Raw genomic sequence first — 24,101 nt, 5'->3', positions numbered from 1 at the left:
CAACATATGAAATTTGCATGTTGACTTTGGTCTTTGTCAATATGTTTATTATATGAAATATTTCAGCACCGGTAATTCAATGATTTCGAGTGGCGAACTGTTTTCAACTTTGAATTTCAAGACCTCCACAGATGGGCTTTGAATGAGTCACATTTCCTGAGCATGTAATAGAATAAAGACTGGATCTTGACAACAGCGACCTGAATACAACAGGCACACTTATCAGCATGAAAGACAAAACAAAATCGTTCAAACTGTCGCATCTATTCTCTTATTTTCTATAACCTAACCTGGATACAAATTATTCATATAGCTGTTTTCCTTCGAGGTTTTTTATAACACCACATGCAATGGAGTCTGTAACAGTTTGCCAATGCCAACACATCTATTCCGACCAACCAAAGGTAGCTTTCGTAGGCGTCCGCTAGCTAAGCCATAAATGAATAGGCGACAATAGGCTGTGAAATCGTAACTATCTGCGTCCGACATCAACAGGTGGACATTCACACGACTTCAAAGAGGTTACATCATGCATATACCCTGTGTACATGACTTGTCCTTGATTGCGTGTGTTTTCCAGTGTAGTGACATGTTCTGCAAAGGCACGTTCTTGATTTTGTGGCAAATTTATACATAAAAATCAAGTACCACCAGGATCCTGGTCATGTGTATATTTTGGAACATAAAGTCAATCATATGCTCGCTTACCAGCATGTTCACATGACCCCAAAGAGGTAGGCGTTTCAAAACGCAGTATAAAACGCAACTTGAGGATAGAGTCTGAAGAATGTCTCTGCCTCTCCCACGTTATCGACGGATGTTGTTGCGTATGGGAATGTCATAAATGTGGTCATTACCAGGATGTGATCGATTCAGCGGAACAATTTGCTGCTGGCGCTCTGATGATGTGGGGTTGCCGTTACCATGAATGCAGCCTGAATCATATTGCAGTTCATGGGACACTACTTTAGTTCTGTTTCTAGAAGTTGCGCCAGATCTGATCAGTTGGCATTATCATTAGGTCCATTAAACGTGTCGCGGATATCAATATGACGGGGATATTATCATTGAGCAGACAGATATACCAAGATATCATTGATAAGAGATTAGTACATTTGGCAAAAGATGATACCAGGTAAGGCACACGATTGAACATTATCGGACACAAGATTGAACATAATCGGCAAAGAAGTACTGTTTGAGGTACTGAAGAATCTCCTCAAGACTGAGGATTTGCTTCAATAACAATCTTCGCACACGCACGCACGCGCGCCCGCACACACATTATTCAGATGTCTGTATTTGTGAATCGTGTTAGTACGTTTAACTATGAAAAAAAACTTTGAAATTTACATTTATCGAGTCATACTAACGCACACATACTTTAATAGACATGAACTGGTTGATCATCAACAACAAAGGAGCACAGTTGACCTTTGGAACGTTTACGACAACAGCCTTCTAATCCATCTTTGTTTTTTTTTTAAATATCATTCTCAACGATTGATGTTTGCTGTAAGAAATAGGAGAGATTTGTTGCTAATGGTGGAAATACAGCTGTTAACGCAAAATGACATTCTCGCAACAAAACACTCAGCTGTCAAACAAAACACTCAGCTGACAAACATATAACATATATGTTTCCATAGATGTGTGCTTTGCAATAATTAGGTTAGGGTTGAAACTTTTGCATACATAATCATATTGAGTTAAATAGTGAAGTTATATCTGTCCGGTTTGCAAGGTCAACAGTCCTCTGAAGGTCCGGGGTAAAATAGGCCTTCAACAACCTATGCTTGCTATAAAAGACGACTCTGCTTGTCGCAGAGGATTGGGTGGTCAGCCTTGCTGACTTGGTTGACATATGTCATCGGTTCCCATTTGTGTAGATCGATATTCATGCTGCTGATCACTGTATTGTCTGGTCCAGACTCGATTAATTACAGACCGCCGTCATGTAGCTGGAATATTGCTGAGTGCGGCGTAAAACTCACTCACTCACTTCATGGTCAACATCAACAAAAACTAAGATGTCTTGAGTAATCTGAGATGCGACGCATTTGTTTGCTGTTTAACGCCGCACTCAGCAATATTCCGGCTATACACATCCACGCAACTAGTACATGCTCAAGGCACTGGGGTGTCCCCTTAATCAACAGATGTCTTTTTTTTCTGGCAATTCTATTGTTAGCTCAAAGGTTTTTACACCTGGTCTCAGATGGGGATCGACCCAGGCACCTTTCGTGTACTGGCACAGCACCATATAGATCTCTCCCACTGTGCACCCAATGTTCTCGTGGAGATCTGCAGTGGATTGCATTTCGAGCACTATACTGTTGGTTACAACAGGCTCAATTGCTCTCAAGACGTCATGGGTTTGTGAAGACCAATTCAAAGTTGAATCTTCACGGGTTCTGTTTAAACCATAGTATTTATTGAATTTGCAGATAGTTACGAGAAGGTTTTCGAATCCTCGTCTCGTCCGATTATGTTTTGTCTGTGCCAAAATCTATGCGCGCAGGTTTCCTTACAAGGCTTGAGGCTATATAACATGCAACACACCCAACATAACTGCTGATTGAAATCAGACTTGTTGACAATACACTGTCATATTGAAATGAATTCATGGGGTTACGACGGCCGTCAGAACATGTATGATTTGATAGTCATGTGAAAATATGATACTAATTGCAGATTGTCATCGTTAGCCCACGCATAGGCTTTGAGAACTAAACACTGACTTCTCTGTGCAACAATGCCTTATTCATCTTCCCTGTCGAGAGTTATTAAGTGACTCCTGGTACATGAATAGTCATTCTGGAAGCTTGTGAAATGGGGTGAATTTCGTCTTTCATTACATTCACTTTTTCCCATAAAGCTGACACCAAAGCTTTAATCGTATGTAAAGGACACGAGTGGCTATACACTGCATTCTAGAACCTTATGAGTTGAGGCGGACTTTGCCTTTCTTTACAATCACCTTTTTCCATGACGCTGACATCAAAGCTTTAATCGTATACAAAGGACACGAGTGGCTATACATCAGGTGGAGGCATCCGTTAACTGTTGGGAGGATTCACAAATTCGGGGTTCGAAACCCGAGTTACGTTGAATATTATTATTGCTTCACCAGTAGCATAGCCATTTTCTCTGTTCTTCGAACACTGTGTAACAGGCCTTCTTTCGTTCACAGAAAGCCCACATTCCCTGATGCAAAACAAATACAGTTTCTATCAGCTTAACATCGAACTCTCTTACCCACACTCAAATGCGTGTGCGTGTGCGTGTGCGTGTGCGTGTGCGTGTGCGTCCTCTTCAGGATTCATGGTACCTGGCAATGTTGAGCATGAAACCTAGTTAATGTCTTTCTTTTATCAATATTCTTGCATTATCACGTAGAAACAGAACACCAGAAACACCAGAAACTGAACTTCATATATTGTATATTGTAGGGTGTGCGAACCTAGGTCTAGAGAATGCTTTAACTACTAGGCTAAACCAAATATATGAATTTATTTTGAAACAGAAAAATTACGATTAGATCTGTATGGAGAACTGATTTATATCCTTTTCCAATACAGTTGCTGTGATGACTGTATCAGCTTTCGGTTTATTCGTTGAAGAACAAAAGTCAGTACAAGTTCAAACTAAACAGATATTACAACAGCTGGAACGTACATGTTGTGCCCCATTACTAACTAGAACAGCAGATGTCTGTACTGGGCCCAGTCGTATTTAGATTATAAGTAGCTATGTATTTGATAGTTGTGTTTTGACTCACTTACTCACCCACACAACTACCCACCCATCCAGCCAACCAACCAACCAACCAACCAACCAACCAACCAACCAACCCTCCAACCAACCAACTATCCAACCAGCTTCACAGGACCGTTAGGTTTGGGAGGACAGAGAGTAATGGCAAACCATTAAAACCAAAGTCATTCTGGTTAATACTGACTCAAGTTATCAACTGTTGGCTGAATAAACGCATTTGTTGGGAGATTGCAACGTTCATTGCTCCGACTGTATAAAGTATGCATACAGTATGCCTGGTCTCGAACACCACCCTGTGTGAGACTTCTGTACCATCCCAACAAGCAACCAGTGCATTGATTTATGTGAACCATTATTTCATGACGATATCACTCATTGTTATATCCATGCACTGGCTGTCGCATGACTACGGCAAAGTACTCTACCTTACATACGGATGCATCTGCGGCAGCTGTTAGCACGAGTTGGTCGAGACGTACCAACCAGCCCGGAATCTAAAACATAATCCGGCATGTTTGGAAAGGGTCATGCGCTAAGTATGGTTTTCACAATGGATCTCCGAGTTAAACTCGTGTACTCACTGTTTTCAGATTTCAAAGGTAATGTTAAAACATGGTCACGTTCACGAACAGGACTTTATATCTTCTGTTTGTTCATTACCATTGTTCACTGATCAACCACATTGTTGACGCAATATTGCGCCAACATGATCCGTTTAGATGACCATTAGATGACCATTCCCTACAGACAACCTGGACAGGGTCATTAATTCAGTTAATCCATATAACAAATGCATATAACAGATGCATATAACAGATGCATATACTGCATCACGACCAAATTGTAAATGTAGACGTGGAAGAAGGCAGAGAAAAGGAGGAGACAGGCAGTACAAATTTGAACATGTTCACTAATTTCAGTAATTGAAACATTTAATATTGTGTCGTTGTCAAATAGCCACTTTGCCAACTGGTTACAGGGATAATGGCAATACTCCATCCTATCGATCAGATTTGGTTCTTTAAATGTAAATCTTCTGTTCCAGGCACTACTGTCCTTATGCCAAGTTTGGCTATGTAACACAAAAAGGACACTGTACAGCACGTTGTTGGTGGTGGAAGTGAGTTGATCCGAATCTTGAAATTTAAGTTTTGATTCATTGTGAACGATGTTTCTGAAATTAATGATGAACCGAAATTACGAGTATTGTGTCTGACTTTATAATATCTTCTAAAGTAAATTGTGCAGCGAATTGATTTTAGGGGGACCTGATATCAATGTTAACCGTATCTGTTAAGATACGTTTTAGTTCTGCATCCGTCAATTTATCCATGAGAGAATTTTAAGAATTTCATAAAATGGTTACTTTACCTCAAACATACAGTGACTCGAAAATGTCAATTGTACAGTGTAGTTTTATAATCTCGTAATTCAAATTACTGACAAGATGAAAACTTGTTTCATGTTGACATCAGGTGTTGTGCACATGCAACTGTAAACATAGGCGTTTATAAACGGGACTTTAAATGCTGTCCCGGGTGGACTGACGTAAATGGAAACAAAAACTGCAATACACGTAAGTACTCTAATAAATCGGACACGTTCTACTGTTGTCTTGATGCCAAAGGTTAATTTGTATGATGGTTGTCCACATCTCTGTTGTCGTTTCAGAAGAATTATAGACAACCATGTCATGGGTTGTTATGATTTTTAAAAAGAACAATTAAATATACAGAAAAAATGCTAATTTGGTATTTTGTTGTATGAACAAATAAAAAAAAATGCATTCTGCTAGTGGTCCGTTATGTATCCGTGTGCACTTTCTGTTCTCTCAGCAATCTGTTACCCCCCGTGTGCAAATGGTGGAACCTGCACGTCCCCAGGAAGGTGCGCATGCAGGCCCGGATTTACTGGAGCAACATGCACAGGACGTAAGTACATAGTTCGTAGTTTTGTCCACCAGTGAAGATCCTGGTTAGAACTGATCTTCAGCAACCATGGTCTCCATAAGAGGCGACAAACGGGTTCGCTGGTCAGGTTCGTTGACTTGGTTGACACATATTATCGTTGAGTAGATGGATGCTCATGCTGTTGATCACTGGATTATGTGGTCCAGACTCGATTATTTACAGACCGCTTTCATATAAATGGAATATTGCTGAGGGCGGCGATGAACATCAAATCAACCAACTAATATATAATACATTAGGACATTAATGTTTTTCAATTTACACGGCAAACCACTGTAAGCACTGTTCGAGCCATGTTTTGGATGGGGTCATAAACATTGTAATTCCGTGACAGCTCGACGAGCATTCAAACACATGGGCTACCAAATCATAGTGTGAATCACGGGTTGATTGCATTTTGCCTTGTAGCGAGGTGCAACCTTATTTCATCTCTTTTGTATTGGAGCATTTCGACGAATGGAATGTTTTACGGTGTTTTGAGGCATCAAACAGCTTGTCGGTGTCGATGGAACCCGTTGACATCTGGATTAGAATTTAGTGATTGTTCTAAGAGGCCACTGAGGGATTTGGTGAACAGACCCGGTGTCTTTGCTTACATCTGTCATCGTATCCTAGTTACGTTGATGCTTGTCAGTCACTGTATTGGGTAGGGTAGGCTCGAATATTTAGTCTATGTCGGAAGGTCGAATAGGATGTTACGTATTGCTTCTGTGAATGGGAAGGAGGGTCGATTTGAGTGCCACGTGTTGTGTTACGGTTAAGAATTTGCCGTGACAAACGATGTTAGAAACCCCCTGTGAACCAGCAAAACAGAACAAATACAAGTCTAAAACATTCAAATACTGTATTATTAGATCTAAGAAAGAGAGTAAGTTATACAAGGTCACAAGTCAATTTTACAATACCGATTTCAAATACAATACAAGTGAGACAAAATTTAAGGCAATGGGTCACAAAATATGACATAGAAAACTCACAAATGTCATAGTGCGAGAGAGAAACTGTTATGCAGAATGTAACACAGCGAGAGGTCTAACAGCGGTTAATGTTGATTCAAGCGTTGACGAAATTGTTGGCGATGTAAACCCCAGTGAATGTCCGTGTCTCAACTCGGAAAACAGCATTTTTGTACATATTCAGTCATTTCCCGAACATTCGAGCACATATGACCATCGCCACTCACGTGGAACGCCCTGGAAATCTCTGGAAGTCAGCAAATGGAAAACCAAGGGCAGGTAATTTACGGAACACCTGCTGCCAAAATCCCCAAAATACTGACCATCTATTACACGAAATGTGACCCATCATAATTATTATACAAAACACTAAACCTTGTGACCCAATAATAATTATTACTTAATTAATAACAAAATATACAGAAAATACTCACTCGTAACAGTTGTTTTTGTGAATGAGAAGGAGGGTCGATTGGAATGCATGTCAAAACATTGATTACAGAACAGTCTCGTTTTCTGTTTACTGGATTCCGTCCTATTGCGCAATTTAGTGCGATAACCAGTCCAGAATTTTTAGACTTATTCATTACCTGGATACATAAATTTTAATCAATATGATTTGATACGTCTAAGCACTTGTATATTGCAACGCTACGCTTCATCAAAATCCTTGCAAACACGTCGTACAGCGGGCTCAGTCGAACAGCGAGCTCTGACAAATGGAAACCTGGAAATCGTGGAAATCTTAAAACGAGGCTCTGCAGCTAGAAAAGTTTGGTGGTCTCGTACGAAACTGATATTATATCAGTCTCATTGTGCGTTACAGAACTACGCTGAATAAACGCAAAAGAAACACATGACAGGTGCAACCAGCGAGCCAGTTTCATTGTGAATCATTTTACGACCTCATCAAACAGGGACAGTTCTTAGTTAAGGTGTGCTGTCTGAACCTCGACATAAAATCTAGAAATACGATGTTATTAAACACATGACAGGTGCAATCAGTGAGCCAGATTCATTGTGAATCATTTTACGACCTCATCAAACAGGGGCAGTCCTTAGTTAAGGTGTGCTGTCTGAACCTCGACATAAAATCTAGAAATACGATGTTATTAAAGTTTAAAATTAAAATTCATTTGTAAATTCCACTTCCGCGTGAATTGGCATTCAGTGTACCCAGAGTTGTTTGTGGTGTCTATCTTCAATTAGCACGAGAAAATTCGGATCGACTGAAAACGAGGTCATTGTCTGAATAGGTTAATGGGACTTGTGTTTCAGTACTTCACAGGTTGTTATCCTGAATCTGAAGAAAGGTCATGCAAGGTGCCTTATATTATTTTGAATCGGATGAAGGGTAGTCTGGGAGGTTAGGTATTAACTGTAATTCGGCAAACACTGGAGTAGAGAGACATGGTTTGCATCAGTGCCTCTGTGACATAGATAACTGTGTATAAATGCACTCATGTTCACTTTTCGCTTTCTGATTAGCGTAAGACGGTACCATCAACTATTGTTATTTTCAGTCTCTTGTAACAACGAAAGGCCCTGCTACCCAGGAGACTGTCAAGGCAATGGTGGGAACGTAGTCTGCAACTGCATGCGTGACTTCAGTGACGACTTTTGTAAACACCGTAAGTAGTGAACCTTTTCCCCACTATATAACTATAACCGCTGTTTTAACCCCCTGGATGCCACAGGGACATGTATGTCCCTCCTCTTCACCCCTCACTTTGAAGTCGAATAAAATTCTAAATATACCACGCATATATAAATACTTCACAGTTTTGAATTCTGCGGAAAATTCCCAGTTTCTTGATACCATCCACTATTATCTCAGACCAAGCGAAAGTGCTTAAAATCGCCTTTCAAAATAGGCTTCTTCGTAAATGTCGCCATTTTTCAAACTGTACAAAATCGAGATTCACAGCGTTATTTGCAGTATGTTTTGAAATGTGAAAATCGGATAATTACTGGGAGAAATGAATTTCAAAAATAGCATATTAATGATCACTGATATCAAGTTTTCATGTAACCAGGAATGATAATTCTGAAACGTCACCGATGTACCTAGAATAGGTTGAGATGTTTTCGAAAATACACTTACACGAACGCCGAAGTGCGCTTTCCGCCATATTGGATAGTGTTTACTAAATCACGTTTCGAGAAGGCCGGTATTGAGAAGCCCATTACATCATGTATACTTCATAGTTAGCTGCGACAAATGCATCATTGAATTCCCCATATATCATAGAATCAAATTACAAATGGTCTTTGTCAGCAATACCAACTGTCTAGACAAAACGAAACGAAATATACTTTGTATGAAAACGAACGCTGTGCTCGAAAGACAGCGCTTGACTGAAATGTAAACAAAGAAAAATTCCAATTTTACACTGCGTAGCATTTTCGGAAATTTCCTAACATCCAGCCCTCTAATCATTGCTTACAATAGCTCAATACGCTTAGTATATTCAGGGGAAGAGTATCGTGGCAAAAAATAGCAAATTGAAAATAGATACAATGAAATAATTTGGTAATTCATAAGAAACTGTCAAACTTTTAGTGCAGCGTGACGCCATGACTGACGCAAAATCACGCAGAACGACAACGGTACTTATCGGCATTTCTGGCTTGTTCCGTCATTTACAATGTAAACGATAAGAACATATCACAATACACAGATAGTCAGAATAATTCTGATTACTTACATCTCACATTTATATACAAAAGATCCCTGAATCAAGCAAAATGTCGTCGCAAAATCCTGTGTACCCTTCTCAGCGAAGCCGCCATTTTGAAAGAAATCGGTCATCGGTAGTGATGTCATATGTCAACATTGTTGCACATATTAGGCAATTTCTTTGAGGTGAAGGTCGGTTGAACAAGAGTAAACACAATGCCCATACCATTCCGATTGCACTTTTAGTATTGTGATGTATATTTTGCGCATCGTTCAGATATTTTTTCATGAAACTGATTTCAGTATCTACGTATATCCATGTTCAACACCATATCATGTGTGGATATAAGGTATCCGTTTTTATTCTTTGAAAGCTTTTGATTGTTTGAATAATATTTACATGGGAAACTGTCTAAGTAAGTGTATTATATCACATTTTAAGCCTCTACACAAGTGTTGGAAGATCACACGTAGCCATTACTGCAACATGTGCTTTAGTTCCCGTGATGTACAATATTCAATACGTTGGGACAAATATTGCAGTTTCATATGAACAGGTTAATAAACAACGATTTAATTCCAACTTAGAAGTAAAACGGATAATATTAATGAAAATGATTTGTACATTTTATCAAATGTAGGGGCACACATACTACTATTTAAAGGAATTGTCTTGTTCATTGTATTGGTTCGTGTCGTTTTTATAGACAAAACAATTATCAATATTAATTGACCAGGTGCGAGTTTGTCAAAACGTTTCATGATTCATTATCATTGTTTTTCGATAATAAAGTCAATTCAAATGCGATTTAAATATATCTGATGGCAGAATGTCTAACTCAAACAATATTTATACGGAAATTGTTAAAAATATATACATCAGGTCAAGTCTTAATTTGGACAAGCATTACGTCCATTTTCTAATACTTCTTTACTGAAACATCGATCTCTTTGTACCTTTCATTGCATACTTATGAAGGGAATTGATTTCATAATTATGAGAAGAAAAGTCTTTTTCCTAAATGAATACTCAATGAACATTCAGGTGTTGTGAAATTTTCATTTATGCTAAATTGATGCTAGGCAGGTGCGCGTGTTGCTCACAATAAGATATGTAGTAAAACCGTGTAATTGTTGATATATTCAGGACACTATTTCAGTGATAATACCATTCATTTTATATTTTGGCTGAAAAGTGTTGAATTCTGACACAGAAGCCGAAATCTTTTACACATTGAGTGGAAATTAGGTTAGATATATACTAATCAGCAACCAGAGTAGTCTTTTTCCGACGTCACAAAATGCACAAAACATGCTGTGACGTCAACTAAAATGTCGCATTATTTTCAGTTATTTCATTACGTTTGAAAATGTGGCTGTTACTCCGTTAATAATGATGGAAAATTAATAAAAATACATATACACAAACAGGAGAATATGGGAATCTAAGAACTAACATATGTATCGGATAGGGACATCCGAATCGCTATTGCCTGATTTTTGATGTAGTACACTTGCATCTTTTCTTACAAATTGGGAAACTACCGAAAGGTATCTTCTCACATTGGGGAAATTTGTGTTGGAATAGTTTTGTTCACTGTGAACAAAACATCACGAAAATATACTGTCCATATCCACAGCAAATTCTCTCCATGTGATCGGAGTTACATTGACCTAATGTAAACCATAGCTGAGTTATGCCCCCTTATCTTTATACGTGCATGACCTCTCTGTCGACGTTTGACGTCATAGTAGAAAATCGATTTTTGACATTTATTGCGGGTCATTTTTGATTTTGTGAGTATGACGTTATGCATTAGCACATACATCCATTTCATATACACTTATGTCGTTCAGATATCAAGCTGTATTTTCTTCGCTGACACTTCTAGTAAAGATGCCAAATTAAAAAAATCGTAGCAGAGAGCTTTTATTGGTGCATGATAAAAAACTGAGAAATTTACTGTTTTTGAACACACACAAAAGTTTTGGACAACTTTTAGCAGTGTCTCTTTCTCAAACCCCTGAGGTAGCCGCAATTATATTTATACCAACGGATAGGAAATCAAATATCCTACATGTCTGTGCAATTTCATAGCCGTACGCAGATCCAAGACCACGCGAGCGCAAATCTCGCACAACGTTCACTTTTCAAACTTTATGAAAATGTGCGCCTGAAAAAAAACTCGGCATCCAGGGGGTTAAACCAAATCTATAAATGTATAAATGCTGTCAAGTTACAGAATAAACAAACACATGTGGCAAGTAGTTATCTTGCATAATGTGACGAGTCATTGTGCATTTTGACTGCACTCGGGCTAACTGTACAGCGGAGATTTTCGTTTCCATGATACTTGACATGATAATTTGATATTTTGACTAGTAACAGATGGTCCAGCGTTTGTTTACTTGAACGACTGACTTGCCTTTACATGTGTTTGTGACAGGAGCGGCAGGACACGCTCATGCGAATACCGACTCGTGAAAGTCCGTGTAGAATAGGTCTTCAGCAACCCATGCTTGCCATAAGAGGCGACTATGCTTGTCCTAAGAGGCGAATAACGGGATTGGGTGGTAAGACTCGCTGTCTTGGTTGACACATGTCATCAGTTCCCAACTGCACAGATCGATACTCACGTTGTTGATCACTGGATTGTCTGGTCCAGACTCGATTATTTAGGGACCGCCACCATGTAGCTGGAATATTGCTGAATGTGGCGTAAAACTAACTTCACGCACTCATGTGAATACCACGTACCATTACTACCATATAACCTCATGCATAATCACAACATGATTTGATGAGATCGCTAGGAGCCCAACTCTTTAGCAGAAATACGTGTAATTGGGGAAATTCGTTGTATTCTACGCTTTAATCGAATTGCGTAGTAGTCACTTGAAGCACAAAGTGTCCACATCACTTGGTGCTTTACACATTAGAACTTAGTGTTAATTGCCTCACTAGTAATCCATTAGGTGACGCTTGAAGATCCGGTTTAGAATTTGTCTTCAGTAGCCCATGCTTGACGTAGATGGCAAATATCAGGATATGGTAGTGATTCTCCTTGACTTGGTTGACACGTCATTGCGGATCGATGCTCATGCTGTTGACCACTGTATTGTCTGGACCAAATTCGATTATTTACAGACCGTCGCCATGTAGATGGGATATTGCTGAGTGCTGTGTTATTCAACAAATCAGCCAACCGTAAATGTTTAATTTATCCCATTTAACTTAACAGTGGATGAAACGCAAACTCCGGAGGTCACACAGATGCGGGCACAGTTTTCTTACTGGGATTATGTAGGTCACACAAAGAGAGAGATCTTCGGATTTATAGCCGATGCCACGGGCAAGACAGATCAGGTCAAACTGTGGACGAATCGCCAACAACTGAACATGCTGAACGTGACGGCCAGTGCTGTGTTTAAAGGTCCAGATCTACCTTATCCACCTTCCTACATCCGCGAAGCCAAGACGGGGATTGCCAGAGCGTATTTCAAACTGAGTTAGTAATTAACACTTTGTGTGATTTTACAGAGAGACAGAGAGAGTTTGTGAAATTCAAGTCTCCGTTTAATGTAGTAAATCCCCATTTGTGTCATTTTATGCCGCATCTAGTAGTATTTCAGCAGGATTACTGTTGTAGACAACTGTTGTTTGCTAAATTCAAGTCTTCGTTTAATGTTTAGGCGGTCCAACTCTGGGATCTGAGGAAGTAGAGATTCCATGTGATGAGGACGTTCGCCCCCAAAATCCGCAGGAGATGGTCCAATGCTCATTCACGAGTAATAACATCTCCCGACTGAAAGAGGACGATAGGTATGTCCCCAAAGAGAACCTAAAGTCTATCGCTATCATGATTCAACATATCTTTCTTTGGTTTGTTTGCTGGCTCTCGGCGAATAACAGGATCTAATGGTCATTCTACCTGACTTAGTTGACACATGTCATTGCAGATCGATGCTCATGCTGTTGACCAACATATCTCGGTAGATAATCGAGTCTGTATCCACAGCATGAGCCTCAAATCTTTGAAGGCCATTTAGAAGTGGAAATCATAAGAAAATACAGATTTATGGATGTCAACTTCTTTACTGTGGAACACACAACGTTTCGGAGCGTATGCTCCGGCCCAACCCCACACAAAAGAACAGTCACCTGGTGGAGCACTGATATAATCAACGTCAGAAAGGCAAGAAAAAGGGCCCTTAACCAATCTAAAAGGGACCGTTCAAAATTACCTTTGGCTAAAAAACTAAGAAATCAAACTAAAGAGTTAATCAGGGCAGCAAAATTCAACATTGGAAGAAATGCTCCACCCCAAACAAAACTCTAGGCATATGTGGAACAAATTTAAAGCCTTTAAGGATATTTACAAAAAACAACCATTTCACCTAATTTTCCGGACCTATCCACAAATAAAGCTAGGCAAACAAGTTTGCTGCCCACTTTTCGGCCACCAGTAGCTCCACCAACTACCCACCTGCTTTTCAAAACATCGTCAAAAATCACCCAACGTACACACAGCAACCGCCCACACAGAACTACCCATAAACAAAACCATAAACATTCACGAATTAACATCAGCACTAAAAAAAACCAAAAAAACAAAAAAACACCAACCAGAAACAGCCTCAGCCCCTGGTCCAGATACACTCATATACACAATACTCAACACTCCCACCTAACATGCAACACATAACCCTTACCCTCTTTAACAAAATCTGGACCACAGTACTATCCCAGACACTTGGAAAACGGTCAGGGTGGTGCTAATCCTCAAACCAGGTAAGCTCAGCCATGAGCCTGATTCGTATCGCCCCATCTCCCTAACCCCCCACCTCTGTAAAACCCTAGCATCAATAATTAAGAACAGGCCCAAACACGTTATTCTTTCCAAAAACCTCATTAAAGAGGACCAGAGCGGCTTCACTCCGAACCGACAATGCTTAGACCATATTTTACATTTGGACCAAGAGGTCAAGATAGCCCATGCACAAAAACAGTACACTATGGCCATTTTCATTGATTTTAGCAAAGCTTTCGACATGGTTTGGCACAACGCTCTATTACAAAAACTTAAAAAAATCATGCCATACACGGACGCATTCTAAATTTCATCCACTCTTTCCTTAACAATAGACAAATAATTCTCAAATCTCACAACACCCTTTCGGACCCTTATCCATTAGAAAACGGAGTGGAGTGAGTGGAGTGAGTTTAGTTTTACGCCGCACTCAGCAATATTCCAGCCATATGGCGGCGGGCTGTAAATAATCGAGTTTGGACCAGACAACCCAGTGATCAACAACATGAGCATCGATCTGCGCAATTGGGAACCGATGACATGTGTCAACCAAGTCAGCGATCCTGACCACCCGATCCCGTTATTCGCCTCTTACGACAAGCATAGTCGCCTTTTATGGCAAGCTTGGGTTGCTGAAGGTCTATTTTACCCCGGAACCTTCACGGGTCCATTAGAAAACGGGACCCCCAGGGCAGCATATTATCACCCACTCTCTTTAACTTCATGATCAATGATATTTTCCCGACTCATGGGCAGAAATCTCAAGAGCTAAATATGCAGACGATATTTCCTTTTGGACGTCCTCCACCTCGATTAATCAAGCCACAAAAAATGTCAAAAAATGCTAAATCATATTCAAAATTGGGCCCAAAGTGGGGGTTCCTCATAAATGTGAAAAAAACCGTGGGCATCCTCTTCAGAACTCCCCATATGCAAAAGTGTACACCCAAACTTCACCTTAATAAGCAAAAACATTTAATTCAAGAAACAAACCAAATTTCTAGGCGTTACCTTTGACCAACACCCAACATGGACAACCCACGTTGAGAACTTGGTCAACTCATGTCAAAAACACTATAATTAACATATATAAAGCTCTCATACGGTCGAGTCTGGACTACGCCGCCTGCCCAAACATACTCACTGGCATAGGCGTACACGTACAACAACCCCCACTCCTCTTTACAACTAGCCTCCATTACACAAATCACACTTGCATAAACACAGCAGTACTCTCAGCAATCCTCTCAGAACTCCACCTAATCCCCTTCCTCCCACGATCTAACTTCCTTATCCTCTCCGACTCACTCAACTCTATCAAACAAATACAAAACATGCACTCCAAATCACGTCCAGATCTCATACACAATATAGTCATCCAAACAGATTCACTCACCCACCCAAATAAAAAAAATACGTTCTTATGGATACCCAGTCACACACACATACCGGGAAACGACAGAGCAGACACAGCAGCCAAACTGGCAACAGCACACCTATAACCCAACATTAGCTTCCATGCATCCAAAACAGAACTCAAACAACTAATCAAATCCAACATAAAACACCAACTTCCAACATCACATTAATACAAACAAATCTACATGGTTCAAATCTATAATAACATCACCAGTCACCAAAATCCCCACATTCTCGAACACCAAACACATTGACACAGACATAAACTGACTCATTACAGGCATCACAAACCTTAACCACACATTATATAAACAAAACAGACATACAGACGGCCTACACATATTGCAACACACGGGAAGACATCAACCATATATTCACTCAATGCACAGCACAACAAACAAACATCAACAACGCAACAGTATACCACCTAAATTACACAACATCCACCTACTACTCAATCCCCACAACCCCCCAACATTTTTAAAGCATTATCTACATTTCTACAAATCCTACTGTAACATCCTACACAAAATATAAACAACCTAGGAACAAGCCCACGCCGCTCCACAACCGTCATCTTTTATCGCTCAGCCAGCCAGCCTCAAACAACCTTACAGTACCGTTAAAACTCGCCCCTAGTCTCAGTCACCTATCAGACCTCAATTATCCGTTCTCCACTCACTCGTCAAGGCCACCACCACCCCCAGCCAGCCTCTCGCAATCAACATAAACACTTCAGCTCTCTCCCCGGTCTCTGCCCTACCACCTCTCTTGCCTCTAAACCCTCTTTAGACATCGTACGAGTTTTAGTTTGAGATATTGTTCGATTCCACATTTTTGTATCTATTTTGTGGTTTACTAGAGCCGTAAGAAAATGTTATGGTTGTTTCCTGCTCATGAAAACAGCCCCATTAGCATCACAAGTACAGGGTTTAGAAATATACCTTGGGAAATATATGGTTGACAGCAGGTAATAATTACGTAGGAAAACATTATCAAGTACTCATATTTGTTCAAAACTTGTTACAATATTATTTTTTCTGCAGCAAACTATAATACTATTTACTTTCGAATGTATGTATGTATGTGTGTGTTTAAGTGTGTTTTTGTGTGTGTGTGTGTGTTCGTATGTGTGTGTGTGTGTGTGTGTGTGTAGTCAGGTACCATCAGTTTTAAGCGATATGGCCAAATATTTGCTAGTGATCATCAGCTGAAGTCGCTTCTTAAGACAAGCATGAGTTGCTGAAGTCGCTTCTTAAGACAAGCATGAGTTGTTGAAGTCGCTTCTTAAGACAAGCATGAGTTGTTGAAGTCGCTTCTTAAGACAAGCATGAGTTGTTGAAGTAGCTTCTTAAGACAAGCATGAGTTGTTGAAGTAGCTTCTGAAGACAAGCATGGGTTGTTGAAGTCGCTTCTTAAGACAAGCATGAGTTGTTGAAGTCGCTTCTTAAGACAAGCATGAGTTGTTGAAGCAGCTTCTTAAGACAAGCATGAGTTGTTGAAGTAGCTTCTTAAGACAAGCATGAATTGTTGAAGTCGCTTCTGAAGACAAGCATGAGTTGCTGAAGTCGCCTCGTAAGACAAATATAGGTTGCTGGAGACCAATTTGACCCGTGACTAATGCGTTCTTTTGAATTGCAAGATTATGCCCGTCTGTGATCAGTGGCACATTGTACCCCTCAATGTGTTTCTGTTCAGTTTAATGCTGACCTTCCACGTTCGGAGTGGTGGCTACCGAAGACTGATCGGAACGTCAACCGATGCCACTCAGCACTATACTGGCACTCAAGCAACCAGCACCGTATCATTCCACCTTGACATGACTATACCTGTGAACAACGACCCCGGTGATGCTTTTCAGGTCCACCCGGATATCACAAAGGTAGGTATAATACAGCAGAATACTTTTATAACGAACACTTTTTTATAACTTTTATAAGGAATTGGATTCACACATTGTACCTATTTTGGGAATCGAATCCAGGTCTTCTGCGTGATGAGCCATCGCTTTAACCACCGCCCTCTTTCATGTTATGACTGATCATAGTTATATGAAATAATCAAGTGCTCTAAAGGTGTTATGTTTGAGTAATAACGCTCAATCATATCATGAGCCTTACAGGAAAACTCGTTCATTCATCCTCCTTGTTATCAAACTGTAGTTTGTTTTCATTTTGCAATGTGAAACAGTTTTCAATGCATGCATAACTACAGTTTTATATATTTCCCGATATTCACCCTCCTGATTTCATTGAAATATGTTGTCTACGCGATGAAAATTAGCTTTAAAGAAATATTCCCCATTTGTGAAAATTTGGATCAGGATGTCACGAAGTCAATAAATAGTACAAAAATGCAGAGTAACTGACGCTTAAATTCATGTTAGTCTTTTAGATGATGAATGACTTGCATATGTTATCTTTTTCCTTAATTAGGATTCAGTCAACATAAAATGGGATGGATGGAGAGATTCACAATCTGGAATGGACAAGTACTCCTGGGAAGCATTCAAACTTGAACCCACTGCGGACGGAAGCTTGACGGAAGTAGACAAACTGAGACCCTTTGTTCACAGACAAGTTGACCATACCGAGCCAATCTCCTATCCTCTTCCCTATGCCCCAGCCAGACCAGGCATGTATTCTTTCGTCCTTGAAGCTGCAGACAAGGCCAATAACTCTGTATACATGAGAAGGTTTGCTCTGTATGACAAGGAGTCGGCAGTGACCACGGATCCACAACATGCCCTGTACATATCATCAGCTGTGCAAGACCATGGTCTCCAGTGGATAACTAATGCCTCCACGCCACTTGTCATCAACTGGGAAGATCATTTTCTGAATTATGTCCATGAAAGTGGTAAATTCCTCAACAGCATCCTCCCCTTCCGGGTAAAGGTTGTAGAAGATCCACCCATCTATAAGGAAGTAAATGATACAAATGATGATCATTATGGAAGAAGAACCAGAGCGGCCATCCCCAATGTACGTGGCATTGTGAGGTTTGAGTGGACGAATGCTGTCAACAAGAGTGGAGGGAGAGCGCGTCATTCATCAGATTGGACTGAGATCCCCGGTCTGAACACAACAAGGCAAACAACAGTTGGTTGGTAGTATTCATTCTTGTTATTGTTTGCGAACTTCAAAAAACATAACATTATGACTTTTGAGTCAAATGGAAAATTATTGTTAAAGGTTATACCGATAAATATAACTTTGTGTCGGCACGACACAGCATCAACCTGCCATCTGACGAAAAATTAACAATTTTCGTTCTGTTCTCATTGTATGTCTAAAAGTTGTTGGAGACACATGAGGATGTCATAGGTCGCCCGAGTCAGCATTGTCCCGTGTGTGTGGACACACAAAAGCGGACAGATAGAATATGGACATAAGTAGCACAATTCATGAATAAGTTCCTTTTCGTATTTCATGACAAAAAGTTAACGGTTGTGTTTAATAAAACGAGCTTCATTTCGTTCATGAAAGGGTTAGGTTCAGCAGGTGATTTCTTGACACATGATGCATATTCGCGACACGTTTACGTTACCATATGTGTCTACTGTCCTTCAGCTGGTGTTACAAGCGGAACCACCGTTACTGTGTGGGTAAGAGCCCGGGACATTCTTGACAACAAGATGGTGGACTCGACAAGTGTAACTTATGACTTCACCGAACCACAGTTCAGTTTGATGACATTCCACAAAAATGAAAAATCCAACATTCCCTTCAGTTCTGGGTAAGACAACGGAGATTATAACTTGGCCTGACTGCAGAATAACCATGCAGAACCCGTCTGCGTGTCTGTGTGTCTACTTATTTTAAATGGTCAAATGATATGATCTTCGTGTAACAATATTGACAAGATGATAAGGCTTTGTCTTTACAACCATTATAATATATTTATCTCTAATTACTCATTGTTCTTGTACCATTAATGTTTTCGCAATATTTTTGCAGCTTCATTCAAAATGTATGTGTCCCCTTTTTATTTATTGTAATTTTAATCTTAAAAAATATGAGCTTCATTTGGTGTTACAATGTCAAAGATGATCGGACTTGCTCTTCAAAACTATAGCTGCATTGTTTTCATTACTCGTTGTTTTTGAAGCGCTATCCTGTATTGATATGCTGTTCATTGGCCTTTGTGTTTCGTGTTGAAATCAGCTGATGTTTTTATGTTAATTTGTATTGTCTGTTTCACACATGCAAGGAGCTACAAAATCAGGGGATATTGGCATACATAATATTGCCTCTTATTCTGTTGTTCATAGTGGTCTGAATGTAATGTAGTCGATTCCGCGACTGACAAACCAGTGACCGAAAACAGAAACAATGTGCTTCGTCTTAGGATGACAAGCGATCACCGAACCTGTTGAAACAAACAGTATAATATTCGGAATGCATTCCAATGATGTCCACGTAATTATTGATGATATTGATTCTAGGGATGTCGTCCATTCTTGTCGTAAGAGATGACTAATGGGATCAGGTGGCCAGGTTCGCTGACTTCGTTAACATTTGTCATCGTAATCCCAAGTGCGTGTCTCGACGCTCATGATGTTGGTCACTTGATTATCTTGTCCAGTCTCGATTATTTACAGACAACTGCCAAATAGTGAAATATTGCTGAGAATGGTGTCGGACAATTCATTATATAGGAACCATATAGTAACACGGTAATACATACATATTTTTAACTTTGCATAACGATACTACTGTCTTTTAAATATCACATTGTCTGTTCCTGGTTCAAGTTTAACGGTGACCGCACGCGATGCAGAGAGTGGACTCGACCATCTTGAGGTGAAGGTATTCAGTAAAGAAGATGGCAACCTCCTCCGGACAAACAATGTATCCATTCCATCCATCCACGTGAGTTTTACGTTTCTCTGTTATTGGTCAAAGTGCTGCAAAACGGCGATGCCCTGATGATTATTTTACCAGCTGTATTAGTATTTCCAAGACAAAAATGTCATTAATAATAACACAACAACTAAGCATGACAAGAGCATTGATCTATATAACTGAGATATGATGGCATGTGTTAACCAAATCAGTGAACCTGACCACCCGACCCCGTTAGGCGCCTTTAAATCTAAGCACTGGTCACACCCCAGGAATCAATATGATGCGTGTGTGAATGTTCAGGTGGGGATCCGTACTGGAATTCTTTTGGAACATGTGTCGAAGATAAGCATTGGTTGCTGAAGAACAATTGATAGCATACATTAGTTTGCTATGCATTGGGATTCAAGACATGATGTTATGATTTCAGCCGCTCTTCTGCACAGACAGGGTACACGACTGCTACTGTCCCAACGCCCTGAACGTGTGTTACAAACGGATCAACAAAGTCTACATCAGCAACTGCTGGCTGATGGTGGCCAAGACCGCCCTCGCAACTGCCCAGGTTCGGTTGCAGGTGCGCGTTGTCAACAGGGCGGGGCTGAAGAGCTCCACGTACGAGGAACAGGTGGTGAGTAACTATACGACGCTGTCGGAAATTTGCTCCCTTTGAGAGACTCCACAGGCGTTATTCACACGCCAGACAGCAATATCATATTTACACAGTGATCTGTAAATAGCCAGCATCTTCCCGAGGGAGGGATCGTAATTCACTTTAACAGTCAGAAGAGACGTAATTGACTTTAAGTATCGCAAGAGAAGCGACGTAACTGACTTTAGATGTCTGAAAAGAATGGACATAACTCACTTTAAATGTCGCAAACACGGGACGTAACTGACTTTAAATATCACAAGAGAACGCGCATACTTGACATTGAATGTTGCAAGAGAACGGACGTAAGTGACTTTAAATGTCTGAAGAGAACGGACGTAACTGACTTTAAATGTCTAAAGAGAAGGGACATAAAATGTCTGAAGGGAACGGACGTAACTGACTTTAAATGTCGCAAGAGAGCGGCCGTAATTTAAATGGCTCAAGATAAGGGATGTAAATGTCTCGAGGAATGGACGTAACTGGCATAAAAGTGAAGTTTCCATTCAAGACAAAGTAGTCTGGAATTTCGGAATTGAGTTATATAGCTTCACTGACTCTGAGTCTATGCGCAATCAAACGACATCAGCTTCCGGTTCGTGAACTGTCGTGCAGATTTCGATCGACTGCAGATTTTAAAAAACATTTTAGCTGGCCAATGAGCGTTGACAGGTATTTCACAAATTTTCTTGTGTTCTTAACAGTCAATATGAAGCTACATAACTAGTAATACCCTCTGGTGATTCACAGAAATTTCGATAAACCTGGCAACCTATACTGGACCAAAATAGTTAGGGATATTTGTAAATTTTGAAACTATGAAAACTGATATATTTATTCATTGACATACTGACATATCAGCTATAAAAATACCAATTCCAATAACGTATTTTGTCCAGCATAGTTAGTTACATAGCAACAAAACCAGATGATAAGCAATATCTAGTGATTCATATATCAACGATAACATTCGTATTCTAACCTGTGTTATAATTTTTACAATTTCTGTTCATAGGTGACGAACCTTTTGGAACTAAACGGCACCACGACCTGTAAGTAATGAAATTTGCTGAATTCTACTCTTTACTATATATCTTGGTAATGAATGGTTATATATAATAATATTAATACATTATATTGTCCATATGCACTCAGCCTTATATCCCTCGAAATATGATATAGATGTATTTGAAGTGGTTAATAAATCGTTTTGTTAATAAAGTCAAAGTTTGATCGATGAGTCAAGTTGTTGCAGAACTGAATTGATCTTTCACCAGACTTACCACCCTCAAACCTGAGAACCAAACAATTATCTCCAACCTCAATCCGAGTCATGTGGGACCACGCCCCTTCTTGCCATGAACGCACAGTTATAATAATCAGCTACCAGACGGGTTCAGGACCAGTCCATGAGGTGGCTGTGCCCAAAGATCACACATCATATGACCTTATTGGCCTTGAACCGGACAAAACATACAAGGTCAAGGTGTCAGCGGGCTACGGGGCACAACGCAGTGAAGAGAAAGCTGAAATCTTAGCCATAAGTAAGTAGAAGTATTCATATTAGCCGTTTTATGAAACAAACTATTCTAAGAATGTTCTAAAGTTGCATATGATAAGGTTTACAAACTATTGAGATAAAAGACTTGCCAGTCCCCTTTATACAAGCAAAACAAAACATAAACTCGTCTGTTATGCTCAAATATAGAAAAGGTTACAATGAATGGCAGCATAAATTTCAAATATATTGCTATTGGATCACAAATCTAAAATACTGGGTCACACATCTAAAATTTTAACTAACCAAAGTATTGATAGTCCGGTCAGTATAGATGCGTTATTTGTACATTGTTGACAGCTGTGAAAGTTTATTGTAGACCGCCCTCTTGAACGGGATCTTGATAAACTTTGATGTTAGTAGATAGATAAACGTAAATCCAAAGTACTAATCCCGTACACCTAAGCAACAAACCCATTTATTTTACCTCACAGATGAAAGGCCTATAGTGACTGGCTCAGCTTACAAGCGAGTAACATTTTCTATGTTACCCGCTGAAAATGCAGAACTGTGAGAGTTCGTTTGATGCTATGTGTTAAGAGGATTTGGGTTATAATATCCTTATAATGGCCCAATACCCGTGCTTCATACAGTTCAAACTTAACATTGAGGTGTTCGTTAAGATAAATACATTGTTTACTGGTCCCTGAGGCCTATGGGCTCATGTACCCTCTAAATAAACATCGAGGGTACATAAAGCCTTCATGACCAGTGAACAACACCATATTATCTTACCTTACATATAAATGTCGCTTTCACTTTTTGTCGCTACAAAAAGTTGTATACCCGTTTCTCAAACAATTCAGAATTGATGTGTTCGGTGAGATAAATAGGCTGTTCATTGGTCCACGGCCCCCTCTACGTTGAAGTACTTATTATACAGTTCCGGAGAATTCTAGCAGACGAAATGCCGATCATGAAGAAATTACTGGAAATTACTTTCAGCTCCGTGAAGATCAAGGGTAGAATAGGTCTTCAGCTACCTATCCTTGCAACCCAATAAGGGCGACTATGCTTGTCGTAAGAGGCGACTATCGGGATCGGGTGGTCAGGCTCGCTGACGTGTTGGCACATGTCATCGGTTCCAAATTGATGCTTATGCTGTTGATCACTGGATTGTATGGCCCAGATTCGACTATTTACAGACCGCCGCAAAATATACTGGACAAAATAAGTTAGGAATATTGGTATTTTTTATGACGGATATTTTATCAGTATGTGAATGAATAAATACATCATTATTCATTATTTCAAAATTTACAAATACTCCTAATTATTTGTGTCCAGTATAGCTGGAATATGGAGTTTTATGGGATGAGTCTTGCAACACAATGACGATCACATGTAGGAAAACTGAGAGTCCATACGAGCATAAATGCGGAAAGACTCATGCTTACGTTGCTGGGACTCGTGAAGTCGATCCCAGAGTCA

General features: G+C 39.9%; 1 protein-coding gene across 1 annotated transcript in view; it reads left to right on the top strand.

Moving 5' to 3' along the window:
- The first annotated feature begins 4,327 nt into the window (after positions 1 to 4,327).
- LOC137255337 (uncharacterized) overlaps positions 4,328 to 24,101 on the top strand; it is a 35,690-nt gene continuing 15,916 nt past the window's right edge. Inside the window, exons 1-14 of the mRNA XM_067792786.1 lie at positions 4,328 to 4,350; positions 4,823 to 4,897; positions 5,253 to 5,353; positions 5,613 to 5,708; positions 8,227 to 8,334; positions 12,626 to 12,892; positions 13,077 to 13,206; positions 17,312 to 17,495; positions 18,049 to 18,718; positions 19,186 to 19,351; positions 20,370 to 20,487; positions 20,891 to 21,091; positions 22,128 to 22,164; positions 22,390 to 22,656. Of these exons, the coding sequence (XP_067648887.1) occupies positions 4,328 to 4,350; positions 4,823 to 4,897; positions 5,253 to 5,353; positions 5,613 to 5,708; positions 8,227 to 8,334; positions 12,626 to 12,892; positions 13,077 to 13,206; positions 17,312 to 17,495; positions 18,049 to 18,718; positions 19,186 to 19,351; positions 20,370 to 20,487; positions 20,891 to 21,091; positions 22,128 to 22,164; positions 22,390 to 22,656 (2,443 nt within the window). The remainder of the gene's footprint in view (positions 4,351 to 4,822; positions 4,898 to 5,252; positions 5,354 to 5,612; positions 5,709 to 8,226; positions 8,335 to 12,625; positions 12,893 to 13,076; positions 13,207 to 17,311; positions 17,496 to 18,048; positions 18,719 to 19,185; positions 19,352 to 20,369; positions 20,488 to 20,890; positions 21,092 to 22,127; positions 22,165 to 22,389; positions 22,657 to 24,101) is intronic.

The sequence above is a fragment of the Haliotis asinina genome, chromosome 11 (assembly GCF_037392515.1).
Source record: "Haliotis asinina isolate JCU_RB_2024 chromosome 11, JCU_Hal_asi_v2, whole genome shotgun sequence".
NCBI lineage: Eukaryota > Metazoa > Mollusca > Gastropoda > Lepetellida > Haliotidae > Haliotis > Haliotis asinina.
Note: the sequence above shows the minus strand (reverse complement) of the source record. Positions and strands in the feature narration are given on the sequence as shown.